This window comes from Pogonomyrmex barbatus, unplaced genomic scaffold (assembly GCF_055798465.1).
Source record: "Pogonomyrmex barbatus isolate J1 unplaced genomic scaffold, ASM5579846v1 scaffold1, whole genome shotgun sequence".
NCBI classification, from domain to species: Eukaryota; Metazoa; Arthropoda; class Insecta; order Hymenoptera; family Formicidae; genus Pogonomyrmex; species Pogonomyrmex barbatus.
In genome coordinates, this window is record NW_028297098.1 from 343,802 (window position 1) to 361,665 (window position 17,864).

The 17,864-nt window shown below is 30.5% G+C and overlaps 5 protein-coding genes across 7 annotated transcripts; 2 read left to right on the plus strand and 3 right to left on the minus strand.

The window, feature by feature from the left end:
* The first annotated feature begins 23 nt into the window (after positions 1 to 23).
* On the plus strand, positions 24 to 1,827 carry LOC105430016 (allergen Tha p 1-like). Its single transcript, XM_011643320.2, has 2 exons — positions 24 to 489; positions 1,435 to 1,827. The coding sequence occupies exons 1-2, from the start codon at positions 291 to 293 to the stop codon at positions 1,593 to 1,595; spliced, it is 360 nt and encodes a 119-aa protein (XP_011641622.2). The 5' UTR covers positions 24 to 290; the 3' UTR covers positions 1,596 to 1,827.
* A 389-nt stretch (positions 1,828 to 2,216) lies between these two features.
* Positions 2,217 to 6,395, minus strand: Suv3 (Suv3 RNA helicase). Its single transcript, XM_011643321.2, has 14 exons — positions 6,253 to 6,395; positions 5,809 to 6,050; positions 5,521 to 5,743; positions 5,274 to 5,442; positions 5,084 to 5,195; positions 4,876 to 5,006; positions 4,493 to 4,806; positions 4,250 to 4,391; positions 4,007 to 4,165; positions 3,752 to 3,931; positions 3,083 to 3,231; positions 2,881 to 3,002; positions 2,651 to 2,704; positions 2,217 to 2,531 (listed from the first exon to the last, which is right to left on the minus strand). Exons 1-14 carry the CDS (start codon positions 6,327 to 6,329, stop codon positions 2,398 to 2,400), a joined length of 2,208 nt encoding a protein of 735 aa, XP_011641623.2. The 5' UTR covers positions 6,330 to 6,395; the 3' UTR covers positions 2,217 to 2,397.
* A 17-nt stretch (positions 6,396 to 6,412) lies between these two features.
* LOC105430019 (uncharacterized) lies at positions 6,413 to 9,384 on the plus strand. 3 transcript variants are annotated; one of them, XM_011643327.3, is made up of 7 exons: positions 6,413 to 6,553; positions 6,665 to 6,768; positions 7,391 to 7,669; positions 7,761 to 7,963; positions 8,072 to 8,274; positions 8,366 to 8,543; positions 8,887 to 9,384. In XM_011643327.3, exons 2-7 carry the CDS (start codon positions 6,765 to 6,767, stop codon positions 9,145 to 9,147), a joined length of 1,128 nt encoding a protein of 375 aa, XP_011641629.2. In that variant the 5' UTR covers positions 6,413 to 6,553; positions 6,665 to 6,764; the 3' UTR covers positions 9,148 to 9,384. The 3 variants fall into 3 exon arrangements, with proteins under 3 accessions (XP_011641629.2, XP_011641631.2, XP_011641630.2); XM_011643329.2 differs by having other exon boundaries at positions 9,105 to 9,140; XM_011643328.3 differs by lacking the exon at positions 6,665 to 6,768 and having other exon boundaries at positions 6,425 to 6,553.
* Positions 8,461 to 10,415, minus strand: LOC148937933 (uncharacterized). Its single transcript, XM_089085212.1, has 3 exons — positions 9,967 to 10,415; positions 9,752 to 9,906; positions 8,461 to 9,670 (listed from the first exon to the last, which is right to left on the minus strand). Exons 1-3 carry the CDS (start codon positions 10,177 to 10,179, stop codon positions 9,439 to 9,441), a joined length of 600 nt encoding a protein of 199 aa, XP_088941338.1. The 5' UTR covers positions 10,180 to 10,415; the 3' UTR covers positions 8,461 to 9,438.
* Positions 10,416 to 11,307: 892 nt separating this feature from the next.
* LOC105430018 (mitoferrin-1) lies at positions 11,308 to 16,914 on the minus strand. Its single transcript, XM_011643322.3, has 5 exons — positions 16,067 to 16,914; positions 14,218 to 14,494; positions 13,663 to 13,887; positions 13,242 to 13,452; positions 11,308 to 13,123 (listed from the first exon to the last, which is right to left on the minus strand). The coding sequence occupies exons 1-5, from the start codon at positions 16,208 to 16,210 to the stop codon at positions 12,931 to 12,933; spliced, it is 1,050 nt and encodes a 349-aa protein (XP_011641624.2). The 5' UTR covers positions 16,211 to 16,914; the 3' UTR covers positions 11,308 to 12,930.
* Positions 16,915 to 17,864: the final 950 nt, after the last annotated feature.

Genomic DNA, 17,864 nt, shown 5'->3' on the forward strand with positions numbered 1-17,864 from the left:
CTCTATGTTTTATCACTTTACATACATAACATTTGTATATATTGACTCTCTTGAAAATTTACATATATAATACGTATTCTGAATCTTCAATTATAACTAATTGCCAGTTTCTTCTGCGTATCTTATCTTATCTCGCATAATAATATATAATTTACATCACATAACGTTTTTTCTTTTCTCTTTTTTACATCACGTAATGTTCTTTTTTCTTTAGAAAAACCTATATAAAGAGATGAAACGATAATCGCTCATCTAGTGTTTCAGGTGCTGCAAGCAATTATACAGTGGAAATGGCTCGGCTAAATTATATCGCAGTGACCATCGCTATGAGCGTATTGATATGCGTTCTCGCAGAAGAACTTTACTCTGACAGATTCGATGATATAGATGTCTTAAGTATCCTCCAAAACAAGGAAATGCGAAAGGGATATTACAACTGCTTTATGAAACTAGCACCATGCACAAGTCCAGAACAGATAGAGCTAACAGGTATATTTATATATATTCTTATCGAATTATTCTTTTTTTTTCAACGAATTCTTTAACTTTTACAAAATCGGTTTCTCTCCAATGTCGAATAATATGTACAAATTCTCAAATAATTTATAAAAAGAAGTACTTTTGACGAACTAGAACACGCACGACAGGACAGGACAGAAAAAACAAAGGATAAAATTCTTCAGTTATTTCCAGATTATTATTTTTATACGTAACAAGACATAAAACAATGTAACAACTTTCTAATTTCAGATTAGTTTTATTCTTGAAAGTGAGTTTCGTACAATCATTAATCTCAAAGATAGCTACAAAATGAGAAATAGCAATAGAATGAACAGAAATATGTGTCAATCCCAAGCTTGCAAATATCAAATTCAAACTTATAAATCTTGAAAACTTAAATAGCTTGAACAGCTTTTAATTTATTTCGGTAATTGTAGAATTATTAAGAGTATAAATAAAACTGTTGAAAACTATTAATTTTTGAAAATGAAGTACTAATTTTACCGATTGTATAAAGAATTAATCGTTAATCATACTTTTTATATAACTTTACTTTCAAATGGATAATTGATTTCTCAGAAACATGAGAAACGAAACTATTTTTTTCTCTTTTCCTTGAGTATGAAGACCGTATTTTTAAGAAAACTATTGATCATGTGATTTATTCTATGATGTGAATATATTCTATATCTTTAAATCTGTTGTCTATTCAAATTCTATTAGATTTAATTAGAAATAAAATTGATAAATCAAGTTTAATATAAATATCAAATTATCTAATTATACTCTCTTCGCTGCTGGCGAATATATTAAAAATCCTTCTGGAGTGCAGCAGGAGAGATTGCGCAAGGCACGGTTCAAACTCCTAAGAGATCAAAGAATTGAATCAATTTAGTAATTAATATAAGTATCAAATTATCTATTTGATTTTAGGAACGTTCAGCGAAGCTTACCAAACCAAATGCAAGAAATGTACCGAAAAGCAAAAGAAAAGAATGCAAGTGATAGAAGAGTGGTATGTAAACAATGAACCTGATGAATGGAAATTAATAATTGAGAAGACTGTAGAGAATATGAAGAATGCTGGTCAGTAACTGGTAACAAACCGATGAATTTCTAATGGATTTCTTGCTGCAGGCTATAAGTGGATTTTTCTAATTTAATCGATGCAAATATAATAATTTACATTATTTAAAATGTAATATAAATATTTGTTATAGCATCTAACAGGGTTGAAGGATTAATTTTTTTTTAAATTTATCTTGATTTGCATGTAATTTGTATTATGTTTGAACAGAAATATATTATTACAGAAAAATAAATAAATTGTATTAATGTCTTTCTTCTGTTAATAAATTTCGCAAATTTTTTATTTTATTAAACTGTTCAATTCACAAATGAAAACAATACGATATCAGAACTAAAAAAAAGTTTAATCTTAGAAAAGATTAATCATATAATTTAAAGATAAAATTTTAAATTTATTATTTAATATCAAAAATCAATTGTGAATATATATGTAAATATCTTTGTATGTATCTACTCAAAAATAACATTTTTTTTTAAACATACAGTTTATATCATATGTAAAGAATAAACATTAAAAGATAAAAAAAGACATTACATTTTTATAGAAAAAATATTTAATTTATGTAAACAAATCTACATTATATAAATATATTTAATATTAAAATAATATTGAAAAATTGACATGATTCTTTTATAAAATTATCGTATTATTATTTATACAATATACACAAAAAAGTGTTATAATTGTATCATTATTCAAATTATGTTAATTCAACTTTTTTTCTTTAATCCATAATTACATTTGTTACAATCACAATAGAATATCTTTTAATAAATTTTAATGTTTTAATGCTACATACGGTTACATTATTTTTTGTTTTTTGTAGACCTAATCCATTCGGATTGCAATTCACGTAACATTTGTGGTGTTAGGAGGCCTTCTGCTATTAATCTCTCAGTCAATTTACCTTTACCTATACGTTTGCCAGATCCTTTATAATCTAAAAAATGTAGCATATACTCAAATATTAATTATTAATATTATTATAATATTATTATAATATTATTATATTATTATAATATTATCAAGTTCTTTCCTATATAAATAATATAGAATTACCTCTATAAAAGTTTTGCCTTTGCGTTTGCGATTCAAAACTGTCGGTCTCACCACCTAAGTAATAACTTATATATTAACTAATAAAAACTTATATATTAACATTTTACAATTAGTATTATAAAAATTATTAATCATGATAAAATATAAAAGATTACACTCATAACTCATACACATATATACATATATAGTTTTATTAAAATACATATTATATCGTAAATATAGTTTTTTACCTGCACCCGAATTTAGTAACAAAGTAGTTAATTTAATTATTCCTGCCTCAATGAGCGCATCAAGTTCTTTTTGTATATAACGAACCATTTCAGCATCCGGAAAGAGATCCAGGAAGCGGTAACTATAAAATATAAAATGATGAATATAAAAACATAAAAAAGACAAAGATAGATTATTAAAGTACAATCTCAAACATTGTACCTTAACCATAAATAAAGATCCAAGACATCAAAAACACCTTCCAAATGGGCCAGATCAAGAATAGTTCTTGGTGGTTGAAAAGGCCATCCAATATGTTGACATAACCAGTTGAATGTTATTGCATCATTTTTACTGTACTGACGTGCAAACTGAAAAAAATGTATATTTATGCAAAAAAATAATAGTATATTATTAAGCTATTAAGCAAAATATTGTCGATAATTTTCCATAAAAATTTAATTATTATTATTATATTGATTTAATTTAAATATTAATTATTATAATATTAATTTGGTAAAAAATATAAGATAAAATTAATCAATTAATTATAAATTTCTTTACTGTATATGCATGCAATATATTACTGCGTAGTTCAATATACTGTTTATAACAAACTTTATAATAAACTATTAATATACTGTTTATATAAAAAATTAAAAAATTAAAAAAATTAAAAATTTATATAAAAAAATTTGACTTAAAAAATATGCATTTTAACACAAGTCTGCTAATTATATCTAATTTTAAAAAAATCTATTTTGTTCGTAAAGGGACAGAAATAATGTAAATCTTATATTTTGATAATAAAATGGATTTTGTATCAAATATCAGAAATTCTTTCTCCGCAATATTAAGTTCATAGATGCCAATAGATAATAAAGATAATACCTTCAAAAACATGGTACAGACATATGGCAATTTCCTATTAATTGGTGCGCAACAGAACACATATCTTGCACGAAGTGGTAGTGGAACATGTTGTATCATGTCGGCTAGGAATTTAAAATCGTCTATGTTACACATGAAATAAAGAGAATCGTCGACTGTACACAACGATACAAAAATATCCTGAAACAAATAATTATGACATGACATCACTTATGATTGATCACAATCCCTTTATTGTTTCTGTGCAGAACTCACCATAAGATTTGATAACGATGCGTTTGGCAAATGATAAGCGTATAACTCAATTTGATCCGCTGTTGGATGAAGACCAGCTTGTATTATTGTCTCTGGAGCTTGTTGCAATAAATTTTTCAAAGTCAATAGATCTTCTCGCTTAAATGTTGTTACATATCCCTATAATACAAAAACGTATTTTAATACTTCTTATTTTCCTTTGCATTTTCTTGTAATGTTGGTAGAAATAAAAATTATGCCTACTGTGCTCCAAACTGTGCCGTAACGTCCAGCGCGACCTGCTATTTGTAGAGCTGCTGACACAGACAAAACGTCCATTTCCTTTTCTCCTTTTTCATTAAATGATGGCTGAATCAATGAATAAAATATAATTCTTCGAATATGTCTATAACAATACATAATTTTCTTAAGACAATTGCTTCCAATAATACGCATTTATATCACTTATATCGTTTTAACTTCAAAATAAATATACTTGTAACTTACAGATTCAAACCCATTCCAATGGCATTGGTCGCTACTAAGATTTTACAAGAATTTTTAGGGTCGTTAAATTTCGCAGCTTGCGCCAGCTTGGTACCTGGAGGTAAGCTACCATATATTACAGCCACTTCTTTTCCCCTGCTCTCGAGAGAACGCGACACGGTATATATATCATTTTTGTTAAAGCAGACTATACAATCTCCAGGCATAACATTATTTAAGGATTCGACTGCGCGATCCTCTACCTCCAGTTCTGTTAATCGTTTATATCTGCGAACTTCCACATTCTCTCCCGTTGAAACACATATAGCTTTTACCTATACGCAACTTGTTATTAACAAGTAATTATTGGTGCATAATTCACGAATATAAAATAATAAAAATACCAATTCTATAGCAGCAGCTTCACCACATAAATGTATCTCATCCGCGGGAATTCCCAGAAGTGCTCTCGTCCATGCCCAACCTCTACTTTGATCTCGCATTAATTGAATTTCATCAATTATAGCTACTTCATCTGCAATAAATTATGATTACGTTAGCAAGTTTCTTACATAAATACTGGAAAATAAATGCTAAAATAATGATATTTACAATTATTTTGTATATTCACCATCTCTACAGAACATGATAAATGATCCGCTGGACTATTATGGTCTTTGACAAATTTCCTTTCCTCTCCAGTTAATAAATCACATGGTGTTCCCTAAAGTATAGTAAATACATTAGTACATCAATTATTTTTGATAAACATAAATAAAATAAAATGAAAATATATATCAACCCTTTCATTGCATTTATGAAAAACTTCTGCCACTAATAACTTAAGTGGTGCACAGTACACTCCACTCTTTGCAGTAATAAATCTTTCTAAAGCATGGTATGTCTTTCCACTATTTGTTGGTCCAGCGTGAAAAATTATTTTTCTATTTTTTGCTCTTGCTAAAGGATACCTAAAAACATCAACAACAAAATTATATTCAGGAATAAGTTTTTTTTCTGATAAATTAATGTACATCTACATTTCTTACCAAGTAGCAGGACTTCGTAAATCGCTAATTTTTTTGAGATCATCCAAGCAGTCAATATGTGGGAATATTTGCTTGGCATGGTTTATAAAGTATGGAAAAATATCAGTGACATTTCCAGCACCTTGTAGGATATCACTCAATATTACATAAAGATCTACAGGTAATGGTTCTGTTTTCAAACAGTATTGTTTAAAATTTGTGAAAGCTTGTCCCTGAAGATTGTCTGAAATTAATATCCCAATCAGAAACTGTAATCGCACATTCCTATATACCATTTTTTTTACGTACTATCTAATCCATATTGTTCAGCTAGTTTCTTAATCTCCGTTTTTTGACAGAAAGCATTCAATATCTTTAAGAGTTCCGTTTTGTTTAATGTAGAGTTGCCAGTTAATTCAGCACCGACATTTATATCATCCGGATTCGGTTTGACAGGTACAGGATGGAACAAGGAATCTGGCAGATTTGTATTGCTATCACTTTTCTTGCCTCTGCATGGTTGAACGTAACTCGCACCAAGAACTCTTGAGCTAGCAATAAAAGATGAAATAGAATACAAATCACAGTAAGTTGTATTATTTCTCAATACAACTTATTGTTGCATCACTCAATCCATTGAAGATATAACTTGAAGAAAACGAATAGAGATGTATACATTTAAAGAAGAAAGATATTTTATATCATCTATCTTTCCTTTATCTGTAATTTTTAGATATATGTATGAATATATACCTGCGTGCGAATACCACTGCCGATAAGGCACCTCTACGAATCAACTGTTCCGCCATGGCACACTTCGTAAGTATCATTCCTCAATCCTGTTGTTAAAACATTTTGCAAGAAATGAAGAAAATAGTAAACGATCTCACATGGACTCGCCGACGTACATCCCAACGCGTCTCTTCCTCAGGCACGTGTGAGATCCGCCGATTCTCCGATTTGCACTGAGCAGTGAGTCTTGCGCATGCGCACCAAATTACCGCGTGAGAATTGTTTCATCAGCAGGAAATGCAACGACATTGACATGTTGCTGGTAAGTTACTAAAATAATTTGGATTGTAGCAAAATATAACAATTATCAATACAATTTCTGATTGATTCTAACAAATTCTTTTTTTTTTTGCTTCTGATATGAATGCATTAGACTAATCAAGAATAATGTAGAATGTTGTGTAGAGAGTGTAATATTATTTCGCCTGTTAATGAAGCAATGAAAAGAATTATGTGTCTTTTCTGACAACGCAATGTGTAAGTGATAAGTCTTCATTAAAATATATGTTAAGATGACGATTTCAATTATAAGTTATTTAGGTTAAGATTTTATTTATTTGTGTAAATTTATTGATTAAATATTTAAAAAAAAATTATTAATACCTATATAAGCAGCGAATATAACTTCAAATTATCATATAAAATTTATTTCATTATATTTAATTTACAATATATTAATGTAAATAAAATATTAATTTATTATCAATTTTATATGATCCAAAATTAGAATTCGATTCATAATTGGGATTATTATCTCTTGTATATGTAATTTCATCAATGGAAAATAATACTTTTACTTACCATTAATTATATTCACTTTTATTATTACATAGGATATAGCTCAATTTTATAAATTGACAAAGTAAAACATTGTACATTATTTAGCTCAGATTATTTGATAGTTACAAAAGAACTTTTGTATATATTTTGTATATATTTCATTTTTATTCAAGTATAAGAGAAAGAGGAAGCTCTATTTGTCTATAATGTAAAGGAACTTAAAAAGAAAGAGAAAAAATGTAACAAAAACTTATAACATTATCAATATATTCCTCTATATTTCTCATTTAATCCTAATAATAAATTATATCATTTACAGTTTGTGTTTCCGATAAATTTCGAAAGTTGGAGTGCACTATAGGAGATGAGAGTCCGACAAAATCAGAAATTCGGCAGAGTCTTGGCACTTCGTTAGCACAAATTATCTTCGAGTATAATCAGGAAGCGGCAAAGTTGGTGGATTCAATATCCGTCACAAAATTTTCACAGCAACTATGTTGCGCGTCACAGGACAGTCAATTAAAGGCGGACATGGCGATGGGGATGTGGTCGGAAAAGCAGAAAATTCTTAAATCATGTATACACCGTGAAATCCTAGGTAGTACTCGACATATTCGTAAATATCCAATGAAGTATCAAACACACTTTGCAAATATCACGTTTGTCAATAAATTAAATTCTTGGCTCAGCGTTGGGCGAAGACGAGCTGAAAAAATTCCAAGCAGAGATTGAAGCAGCGACGCAGAAGAAGCTGAGGAACGAATTTGCAGAAGAGTGTCGAATGTTTGAAGCTGAAAAGAGATTTGCTATTAGACGTAATGCGGATGAAATTCATGCTCAATACGAGGAATTTTTCAAGTCTGCTCAGCAGGAGTTGAAGGAGAAGTTGCAGGTAGACATAATTTCTCTGCTGTGTAAGCAATAAATAGAATATTTATATTTATAAAATCATGTATATAATTTTAATATACAATGAAGTGAATTTAAAACTGTATAATAGGTCGATATGGCCGATATAGATATGAAACACGACAAGGAATTGCAGACAGCCATCATCAAAACACGAATGGATACGACATATGATGTGTTAAGAAAGATACAGCCCCAAATAAATTGGGTTGTTACATCTATCTACAATGATCTCGTGCAAGCTCATCGCATACATAGAGACAAGATGGTTGTTGATTTTAATAACATTATGAGGTATTCAAATGATATGTAAATATTATGAGTTGAGAGTAAGATTGCATGATGCATTGCAAAATATTAAAATATTGAACTTTTATTCATAAAGGAAACGCCATATCAAATTCGATGAAAAAATTAAAAATATTGAAAAAAGGAAAATAGAAGAATTGTATATCCAACGTCGTGAACTCGAAATACAAAATGTAATAAATATAATTTATATTTTTTACATGGAAAGATTACATAGCAATTCACAACTGCAAGCGATACAGGAACATTACGAGGTAAATATGTATCTATTTCAAATGATACTTACAAAGTAAAGTTTTGTCTTCCTTTTTAAAACAATTATATAAAACATGAGTTTTAATTCCTTATTAACTTTTTATTTAAATTATCTTGGAAAAAAAAAGATAAATTTGTATATAAATAGATATTTTTTAAATTTAATTTGAAACAAAACAATTTAAAATATATTCTGATTTGATATATATTTTAGAGTTGATGTATATTTTAAGTTTGCTTTTTTAACTCGTAATTATTATCCAACTTTGATATATTTTAAAGTACTATAATGTGACGAAAAGCTTTCTTTTACTTCAATAATTAAATATTCAATATATGTAGGAAAAAATAAAATCCTTCCAAAAACTTATTGCAAAACAAAATGAAGCTGTGAATATAATGAAAGAAGAGATTACAGAATGTCACAATAAGAATAAAATGCTAGAAGAAAAAATCACTATTCTCGCCAAGGAATTTCAAAAATTTATAAATTTTGCATTTGACACCATGCCAGAGCACGCCGACTTTTTATTACCATTAGATTTACTTTCTGTAAATAGCACAAATAAAGAAGACGGAGAGCGAGAAGAAAAAAAGCGATAGGAAAATTAAAAAGAAAATGTGAAATTGATTACAATAAGAAAATAAAAATGATGCATTGTAATTAATATAATATAATTATCAAAATAAAGAAATTTAATAATGCTTATGCTTTTATGAAGAATACACCGAATCAATGAAGAAGACAAAAATATATTTTTTATAAAAATTGTAATATCATAAAAATATGTAACATAAAAGCAAACTATTTACAGAAAATATAATATTATAATATCAGTATATGTGTTGTGTAATCACTGTAACATTATAGTATGGAGATATATTAATTACTAATTAGTATGTCAATGATTGATTGAAATTTCTTGCATTCTTCATTTGACAACCACGATACCATTCTGGATCTCGCTTCAGATTAAATGTCTTACGCTGGTAAAATTGTGCTAACATAACAGACTTCAGGCCTACTTTGCTAAGTGGAACAGGATGATAATCATCAAGGCGCCAACCATATATCCAATTTGTACTATCAGGGAAATAGAAACGCTTCTCCGGTGGTTCTTTATATCTAGAAAATTTCAAGAAATGTTTTGAATTAGTAAATTAAGTCCTTTTCAAACAGGAATTTGTGCGCCGTGTTATGCGCTACCTTTCAGTAAGATAATTATTAGTAGCAATAAAAGTTGGGATTCCTTTCTCATAAAGTATAGCTCTTACATGGGGCTCAACCGGCTTCATGATATCTATATTGATAGAACCATCAGATCTAGGTGGCCTCCAAGGTGGTAAGGGCTTCCGTTGTACCTATATGTATACAAAATTTTAGAGATGAACATTGTGAATCAACAGATCGAGATTACGCACGATAGGTATATCAACGCGAAGCATTTTTCGTTTTTCAGATTCCGCTATTATTTCTCTGGCTCGTTTCATAAATTTCGGTTCTTTTAAACGATCTATCAAGCGTTGTTGGTTCTTTAAAAACCATTTCATCCGTATTGCGTTTTCATTTCTTATAATTTCCTTATGAAATAATTGACAACGAGCGTCGCACACATTACCACCAATTTTCGCCATGTTTTACTCTTATAATTTATATATTATTTTAAATAAAATGGACGATTAATTCACAAATAATTTACACAGCCATCAAAAATTATTTTAATAAAAATAACTCTGAAGTAAGATTTCAAAATTGTTTTACTGTTCTCAAATGTTTTTTCTCCTCTCTTTACATACTTATAAAAGATGAAAGAAATAAGAAACAAATATGAAAATACACCATAATACTTTGTAGAATTATTTATTTACATTATTATTATATATAATGCATTTCACTGTGTTACACAAACTCAATTATGTACTTAATATGTATCCTACGTTTATATTTCTTTATAATACCAGTGGGAGCATATATATATATATATATATATATATATATATATATATATATGTATATATGTTGACTATGTACAACTTGTTTGTCAAAGAAATTAAACACTTACTTATAAAGAGAAAACACAGAAAATATAAAGTCGAGTAATAATCTTTATAATAATATGTAATCACTACATAATATGTAATCAATTAATTTGCGTAATAAATTTAAAAAAAAAAGAAAAAAATGAACGTATTGAAAAACAAACGTGTTATATATTATGTACAGTATTGTAGTATCTTGTAACTCTTGAAAAATCAGCATTAAATATTTAGAGAGATAAATGTTTAATATAAAAATTAACAGATTACAACGAAAAGTATAAACAACGAATAGAATCTGTTGTCAAGTCCAATAAAACATACTGTAATTTGGCGACTATATACTTAAATTGATATACAAAATACACGTGCACACGTGACAGGTATCCATATATCTATATAAATATTTCGAATAAAAAATTAGCTGAGAATTAGAGAAATAGAAGAAATCAATTTAATTTACTTAACTACAAATTTTATAAAGTTAATTTTAGATTTAGATGCCGCTCTTTTTTTTTACATATATAATTTACATAAATACTGTGTTCTTTTTATTTCTTTAACAATATGAAACGATTTATAGTAACGATGTATGATATTAAAAAATTGTAACAATAAATAAATATGGCGTGAAATATGAGTTTTACATGATATTACTCCCTCTTAAAGTCAACATCAAATGACCCAGTAATCACAGCCATAGGAAGCAATATTATATATCGTATATGGTTTAGACACATAATTTATTTATATTACAAAATGACTAAGGAGCATTTATCATTTGTACTTGAGTAATCAAGAGAAATCGTACTTGTACAAATAATAGTTTCATTTTTTCTACACCGGTTTTTCTTTTATTTTATACTGTACACATGTGTAATATATATTTTATAGTTTTATCTACAGTATTCTATAAAATAATTATTTTATACCATTTGTAAATTCCTTTAGTTTAGGGTAGCCAATCATGCTTTATGTATTAATTTAATTCACTCCAATTTATATTGTACCCATAATTCAAAAAGTTGAGTCGTATTCAGAATTTCATTAAGTAGTGTTCATAGTTTTTTAATGTCAAATATTAATTTTATAATTTATGTTTCGTTAACATAACAATTATGGGTTGTTCAATTTTGTGAATTTCTGTTTATGAAATAATCCTGCATTAATTATGCGCATTTAATTATGCTCTGAAGTGTGATTTATGAAATTCTTGCATGCATCCCACTGTTTTCTTAACTTATTTAATGGTACAATGGTTGGAGTGGGCTGCGATCTAATTACAGTATGTGCGTAATCTATTCTCACTATTCAAGTGGAGCATATTTTTTTCTATCTTCTCATAAATATCTGACTTTTATACAAAAAAATGTTATAAAATAGTTTAACATCTATATCGTGTTTTCAGCGGCAATTTATTTTGTATTTATTAAACAAGCATAAATCCATCTGTACAATATATAAATTTGCTTGTCATTTTTTAAATATATACATATTAATCAACTAGATATCAACATGAAACAGATAAATATCTGAATTTATTTGTTATAAGTTAAATATACAAATTCGTATGTTTGATTATAAATTAGTATGCAAATTGCAGACAAATAAAATAGATAAATTGTTGATATTCAAGCTGATATTAAAAAATTGAAATTTTGCTGAGCGTCTTTGATACTCCATATGAACAGTACAATAGATAATAGCTTTCTATTTCGATTGTACACGATTGGATGGCAGCCAGTAGTGTACCAAGATTAATAATTATTTCGCGACTTCAAATTTAATATTGCTAATTGATAAAGTCATTTTGCATTTACTCTAAAACAGTTGTACGGTACTATCGTACTGATTTTGCGTTCATGATAGAAAATCTATCGAAAGCATAAAGTACGGTAATACATGAAACTTAATGAAATGTTTCCTTTTTAATTTGCAGATGTACTTCTTAATATCAATTATCCTTTTCACTTTCAATAATCAAAAATTAAAAAATAAAATAAAGAGATAATATCATTAACGTCATTATATGACGCAGTTTTATGTTAATAATAATCGAAGAGGCTTATTGGTATATATCAATATTCTATAAATTCAAATTCTGTTTTTATTTGCTATTGTCTTTCCTTAGTATTAATTTTTATTATTTCGCGATGCAGACATATACAAATAAAAATGCTGTTCGGATAATGGACGAATCAACGAAATATTCATTATCGAAATATTCATTATAAACTCTTATAAAGAAAGAAAGTGTCGCTATTTCCGTAAATTATCTTGGATAATGAAATAATTTTCTCTCTCTTTCTTTTTCTTAATAGACAATCAATAGAGTGATTTCTTGCATGCCTAACTCGTGGTCACTTTGAGTAACACAGGCGATGAAGCGTGGTTGTTAAAGTACAGACCTGCACCCTGAAAGCTGTTGGATCTTGGTACGAGCGTCGGATTCTGATTAATTCCAGTTATACTGTTGTCAATTTCAGAGTCACTGTATTCATCATCTTGTTTGCCCCGTAATACATATTTGAACGACTCGTATCTATCATGCAAATCAGAAAGGCGTTACACGGGATGTAAAAAGAATAACGAATGTTACATAATCTCAAGAAAAAAAAAAAAAAAAAAAATAAAAAGAAATTCAAAGTCGATTAACTTACATCACCCAACAAATCGCGGTAGCTGGTGCTTGGAACAAGACGCGGGCGCGTAATCCGCGAAAGTACCCCTGTATCCCACCGAACCTGTAGACTTGCTTAAATGCATCTATCATGCCTTGAGCGTGCACGCCATCCTGTTGCGTATTCAGCACTGTCTTGCAGACATCCAGAGGAGTCGTCGCTGCAGCCGCGATCGCACCTGCTGTTGCACCTGATTACATAAGATAGTCGATTAGAGCTTTACTCAGCTATATTTTTTTGCCTTAATCAATCTTGCTCAGAATAGTTAATACTTAGGAGTAACATTATTAATTGATTTGCCTACTTTATATTGTTTTTACAAAGTAATGTTTTGTACTTTAATATTTAAAATAATATAAAAAATATAATAAAAAATATTAAGAATAATCAAAAGACTTACCAGATCCGATATGTGCTACTGGATTGTAAACATGCTCTGGATTTGTAATAGATTGTACGAATTCATACGAGATAAAATGAATACTCTGAAAAGGCACATTCATAGCCAATTGAGTTGTATAGCTTCTGTAGAATGCAAATATTCCTTCTTTCTGGTATACATGCTGTATACAATTCAATACATTCCTATAAGGGGAATTGTACATCTGCAATCGTTGTTTCACCACTGTAACAAGATATTACCACATAAATAACATATTAACATTTATTTCATTTTCTAAGATTAATCTTTCTAACTTCTGAAATAATACTAAACACTAACATCTTTTACAATGTAAAATGCTGTTATATTTTCTTATTGAATATAGAGCAGTGAAAGAGAGAGACAATATTTAATTAATGATTAGATAAAAATCTGTATATATCTTCAATTAGATAATAACGCTGACTGAAGTTTGTAGATTACAAGATTATCTTTTTATTTACAATGATATATATTATCAATGAATTTTTATCAAACATCATATCATATATTAAACTAGTTTGTATAACCAACCTTCCGCTGGGTTCATGACACCATCGTGTAGGATTGTTGCCACACAACCAGCTGCCCCATAGACAAGATGATTAAACTGGGATCTTGAACTTTTGAATTTCTCTTTCAGACATTCGTAGCAAGAAAAATATAAAGCATGTGCAGGACCAGCTCCGGCAACCACTGCGCCAACGCCCCTAATTGGCCTTAATACACCTTCTTGTCGTATCATTTTATACAATACTTCTCCTACTCCTCCTCCTCCTCCTGGACCGGGAGTCAATGCCTGCATTCTTGTCTAAACATATAAAAGAAAAAAAGAGTATTATTTCAGGAAATAATATATAGACTAAATATTTTCTTTGTACATATTTTTGTATAAATTGCTTTTATATATTTGTTGCGATATTTTTCATGCTATTTCATAAAATTATTGTTCATTATAAAGATATGTTAAAGTAGAATGACTTGCTGATAATGAGAACAGTGACTCTCAACCGATCTGTGATATCTCATGAGCGAGAGTATAAAGATATTCTAAATTGATCATTTGAAACAGATGTCAATTGGTTTCGTAGCAAGTTTAAAATAACATACTAGTATTTGCATTATTAAATAATATATCCATTTGCATAATGATTTGCAAAATCAAGATCTGGCATATTAGAGAGAAAAGCGTATATAGTATATAGTGGTCTGAAAAGGAGAACAGAAATAGAACTCACTGCCGACGAACTGTGTTATATAATGAATAGTGAACACTTGCATTCTGAGTAAGAACCTAGTATAATAAGTCGTTTGCAATGCACAATAACTCATCCTTTTGTGTTACTTCCATCAGCTGATACAGAATGACTGTTGTCTTAATCGTCATATATGCTTCATGAAATTATGTATAATAACATCTTATATTGTTATGCCATCAAAAGAACCATAACGTACAACATAAAAATGTATGTACAACATGAAAATGTGAATTGATTCAATATTATATATGAAGTTGCAATTCTAATCTTTTTTTATACATAAACATAAAAATAAAAATATATTAGCAAATAAAATGCTGCATCATATATTTGGCATTTTAGGAAATATACAGATATGACGAAGCTAAAAATGTTTATATTTTTAAAGTTATGCATATGGCATGAAGATAGGAATAGTTAATACAAAGATGACGCACATGCTAATGGTGCATCCTGAATTGATTTGATTATTCCAAGATGTGAAAAGACAAGAATTTTCATTTTTTCTCATACAAAATCTAGATTATATCAAATTCCATGAATATTATATATTTGATTTATAATACTTAAATTGCATATGAGAGTTTCTAAATGTACACGTGTACAGAAAGTATTTATGCTATGCGAGGTGACACAAGCATATAGAACAAGTCTGTTAAACTGGCTATTATCTTTAATTCGTTACCCAAATAGTTGAACAATTTCCTTCGTTCAAAGTACAGAGAAACGCCAGTAAAACGCTGTGCTGTTAAACGTTATTTGTATTACTACAAACAATAATCCCATGACACAACTCTATCTATCTATTTGTAGCAGATAAATCTCTCTGAGATAAAACGTCCATTTGTCGAGCGGACAGTTCCTGGAAGGCATGGAGGAAAATGCGGCAGGCAGTGAGATGCGATTGCCAAATGGTGACTTTTCCCGGTGCTCGTGGGTAGAGCGTCGGGGAAATCCCATGGATTGCACGTCACGCGAGGAAGGATGCTTCTAAGGCGAGAGATAATGTTAGCAACCACCAGATGCGCGCAGCCGGCGGCGGAGGAGGAGGTTATGTAAAAGGGAAGAACGTGTCGGAGGAAGGAAGAACGTGTGCGCGCGGCGTGGAGACTCATCGACGATACCTTAACACTGTCAAATGGATACATGATGCAATGCTCCATGATCCCGGCCACGGCGCCGGCCATCATGTGCACGGCCACGGAGTTGGTCGGTAGGCTCTCGTAGTCGTCTTTATTCATGATCGAGACAGAGGATTGCTCGCTCATCTGTTCGTGAGCTCAGATCCGCCGCTACGGTGTCGCGCAATGTATCTTCTCTCTCGTTTTCTCTCCGTCGCTCTTCGTTTCTCTCTCTCTCTCTCTCTCTCTCTCTCTCTCTCTTTCTCCGTCTCGCGTACTGGCCGATTCACGGTCGCGCTGTCGATTCGGCGATCACGCTGGACCACGACGATGAAGTCGACGTCGCACGCACGGAGTACGACGTCGCGAACACACGAACCGCACGGACGGATCGCGGCGGATACGCACGTTACACGCGCGCCGACATGCGACCGCGTGCGTCGATCGTTTCTTAATGGAGCTGCAACGAGGAGAAGGCTCGGTGGCTACCCGTTTCCTGTCCCCGCACCTCTGCTCGCGAGTAGTATTCCCCTTCCTCGTCCGACCGCTTCGCTCGTCCGTCCGTTCGTTCGTTCGATCGATCGATCGACCAAACAACCGATCATACGAATTACGCGCGCGGGATTGTCACGAGATCGCATGAAAATCGGCCGAAATACGCGCGACACGACAACGCGACAAAAAAGATAGCGCAAACTTAGCGAGGTTAGAATCGAGCGCACGTGCCGCGCATGCGTTGTGCGCGACCACGTGGTCCGTGCGTGCTGAGCGCAGTGTTGCTATTAGGGCCGCTTTTTCGCGCATGCGTATTATGATCAATAGTCATATCTAGGGCTGTAACATGACATACGTATATAATAGGCATTAAAATTTTGACGTGCTCCACGCTAGGATGAGATAAGTAAAGTAAGATAAATATTTAAATATTATTAATTGTTATTAAAGGTAAATATTATTATGTATTATTTGTTATTCAACATAAATATAATATAGATATATATAACCAGAAAGAGCCTATTAAAAAGCATGCTCGTAATTTTCAAATAAAATATTTTATTTTAAACACATAAATGTGTTTTATTATATACTTTCTTTCCTTACATTTACAAAAATATGACTTTGTTAAAAAATTAATTTTATTGTAGGTCATTAATATTAATTATATTTAAAATTCTATATAATTAAATAATTTTTATATAATTTTTATACAATTTTATACAATTATATAATTATAAACAATTATATAATTTTATATAATTATAAACAATTTTATATAATATAAAAAATTTCAGTAAAAGACCAAGTGATACCTCTTTTCTTCTAAACCTGATACTTCATTAAACTTGCATCTAAATACGCATGCGCGAGAAAGCGTCTCTGATAGCAACACTGACCGAGCGTTTCGAAACGCGCCTTGGGACGGGTGTTTAAGCGCACGGAATATCGAATGAGAGTGCACATTATGCTAGCGACACCGGCGTGACGGTGACGACGCTGACAATAACGATAATTTTCTGGAGAAGTGAGAGAGAGAGAGAGAGAGAAAGAGAGAGAGAGAGACAGAAAGAATGGCGGCGAGTCATCATGAATGCGCATCACGGCACATCCTCGTCTGCATTTCCGATGCAGTTGTGCTTGATCGCCTCGCGTCCTGCCGCGGGCCCCCCATTTCGGCTGCATTTTCTTCATCGCGGTGACTTGCCGAAACTTTTTTCATTGCGTGTAAATGCAAAAATATTACGGCGACTGGTCATTAAATCACTCAAGAATCTTGCAGAATGTCCCTAAGTCGAATTTCCGT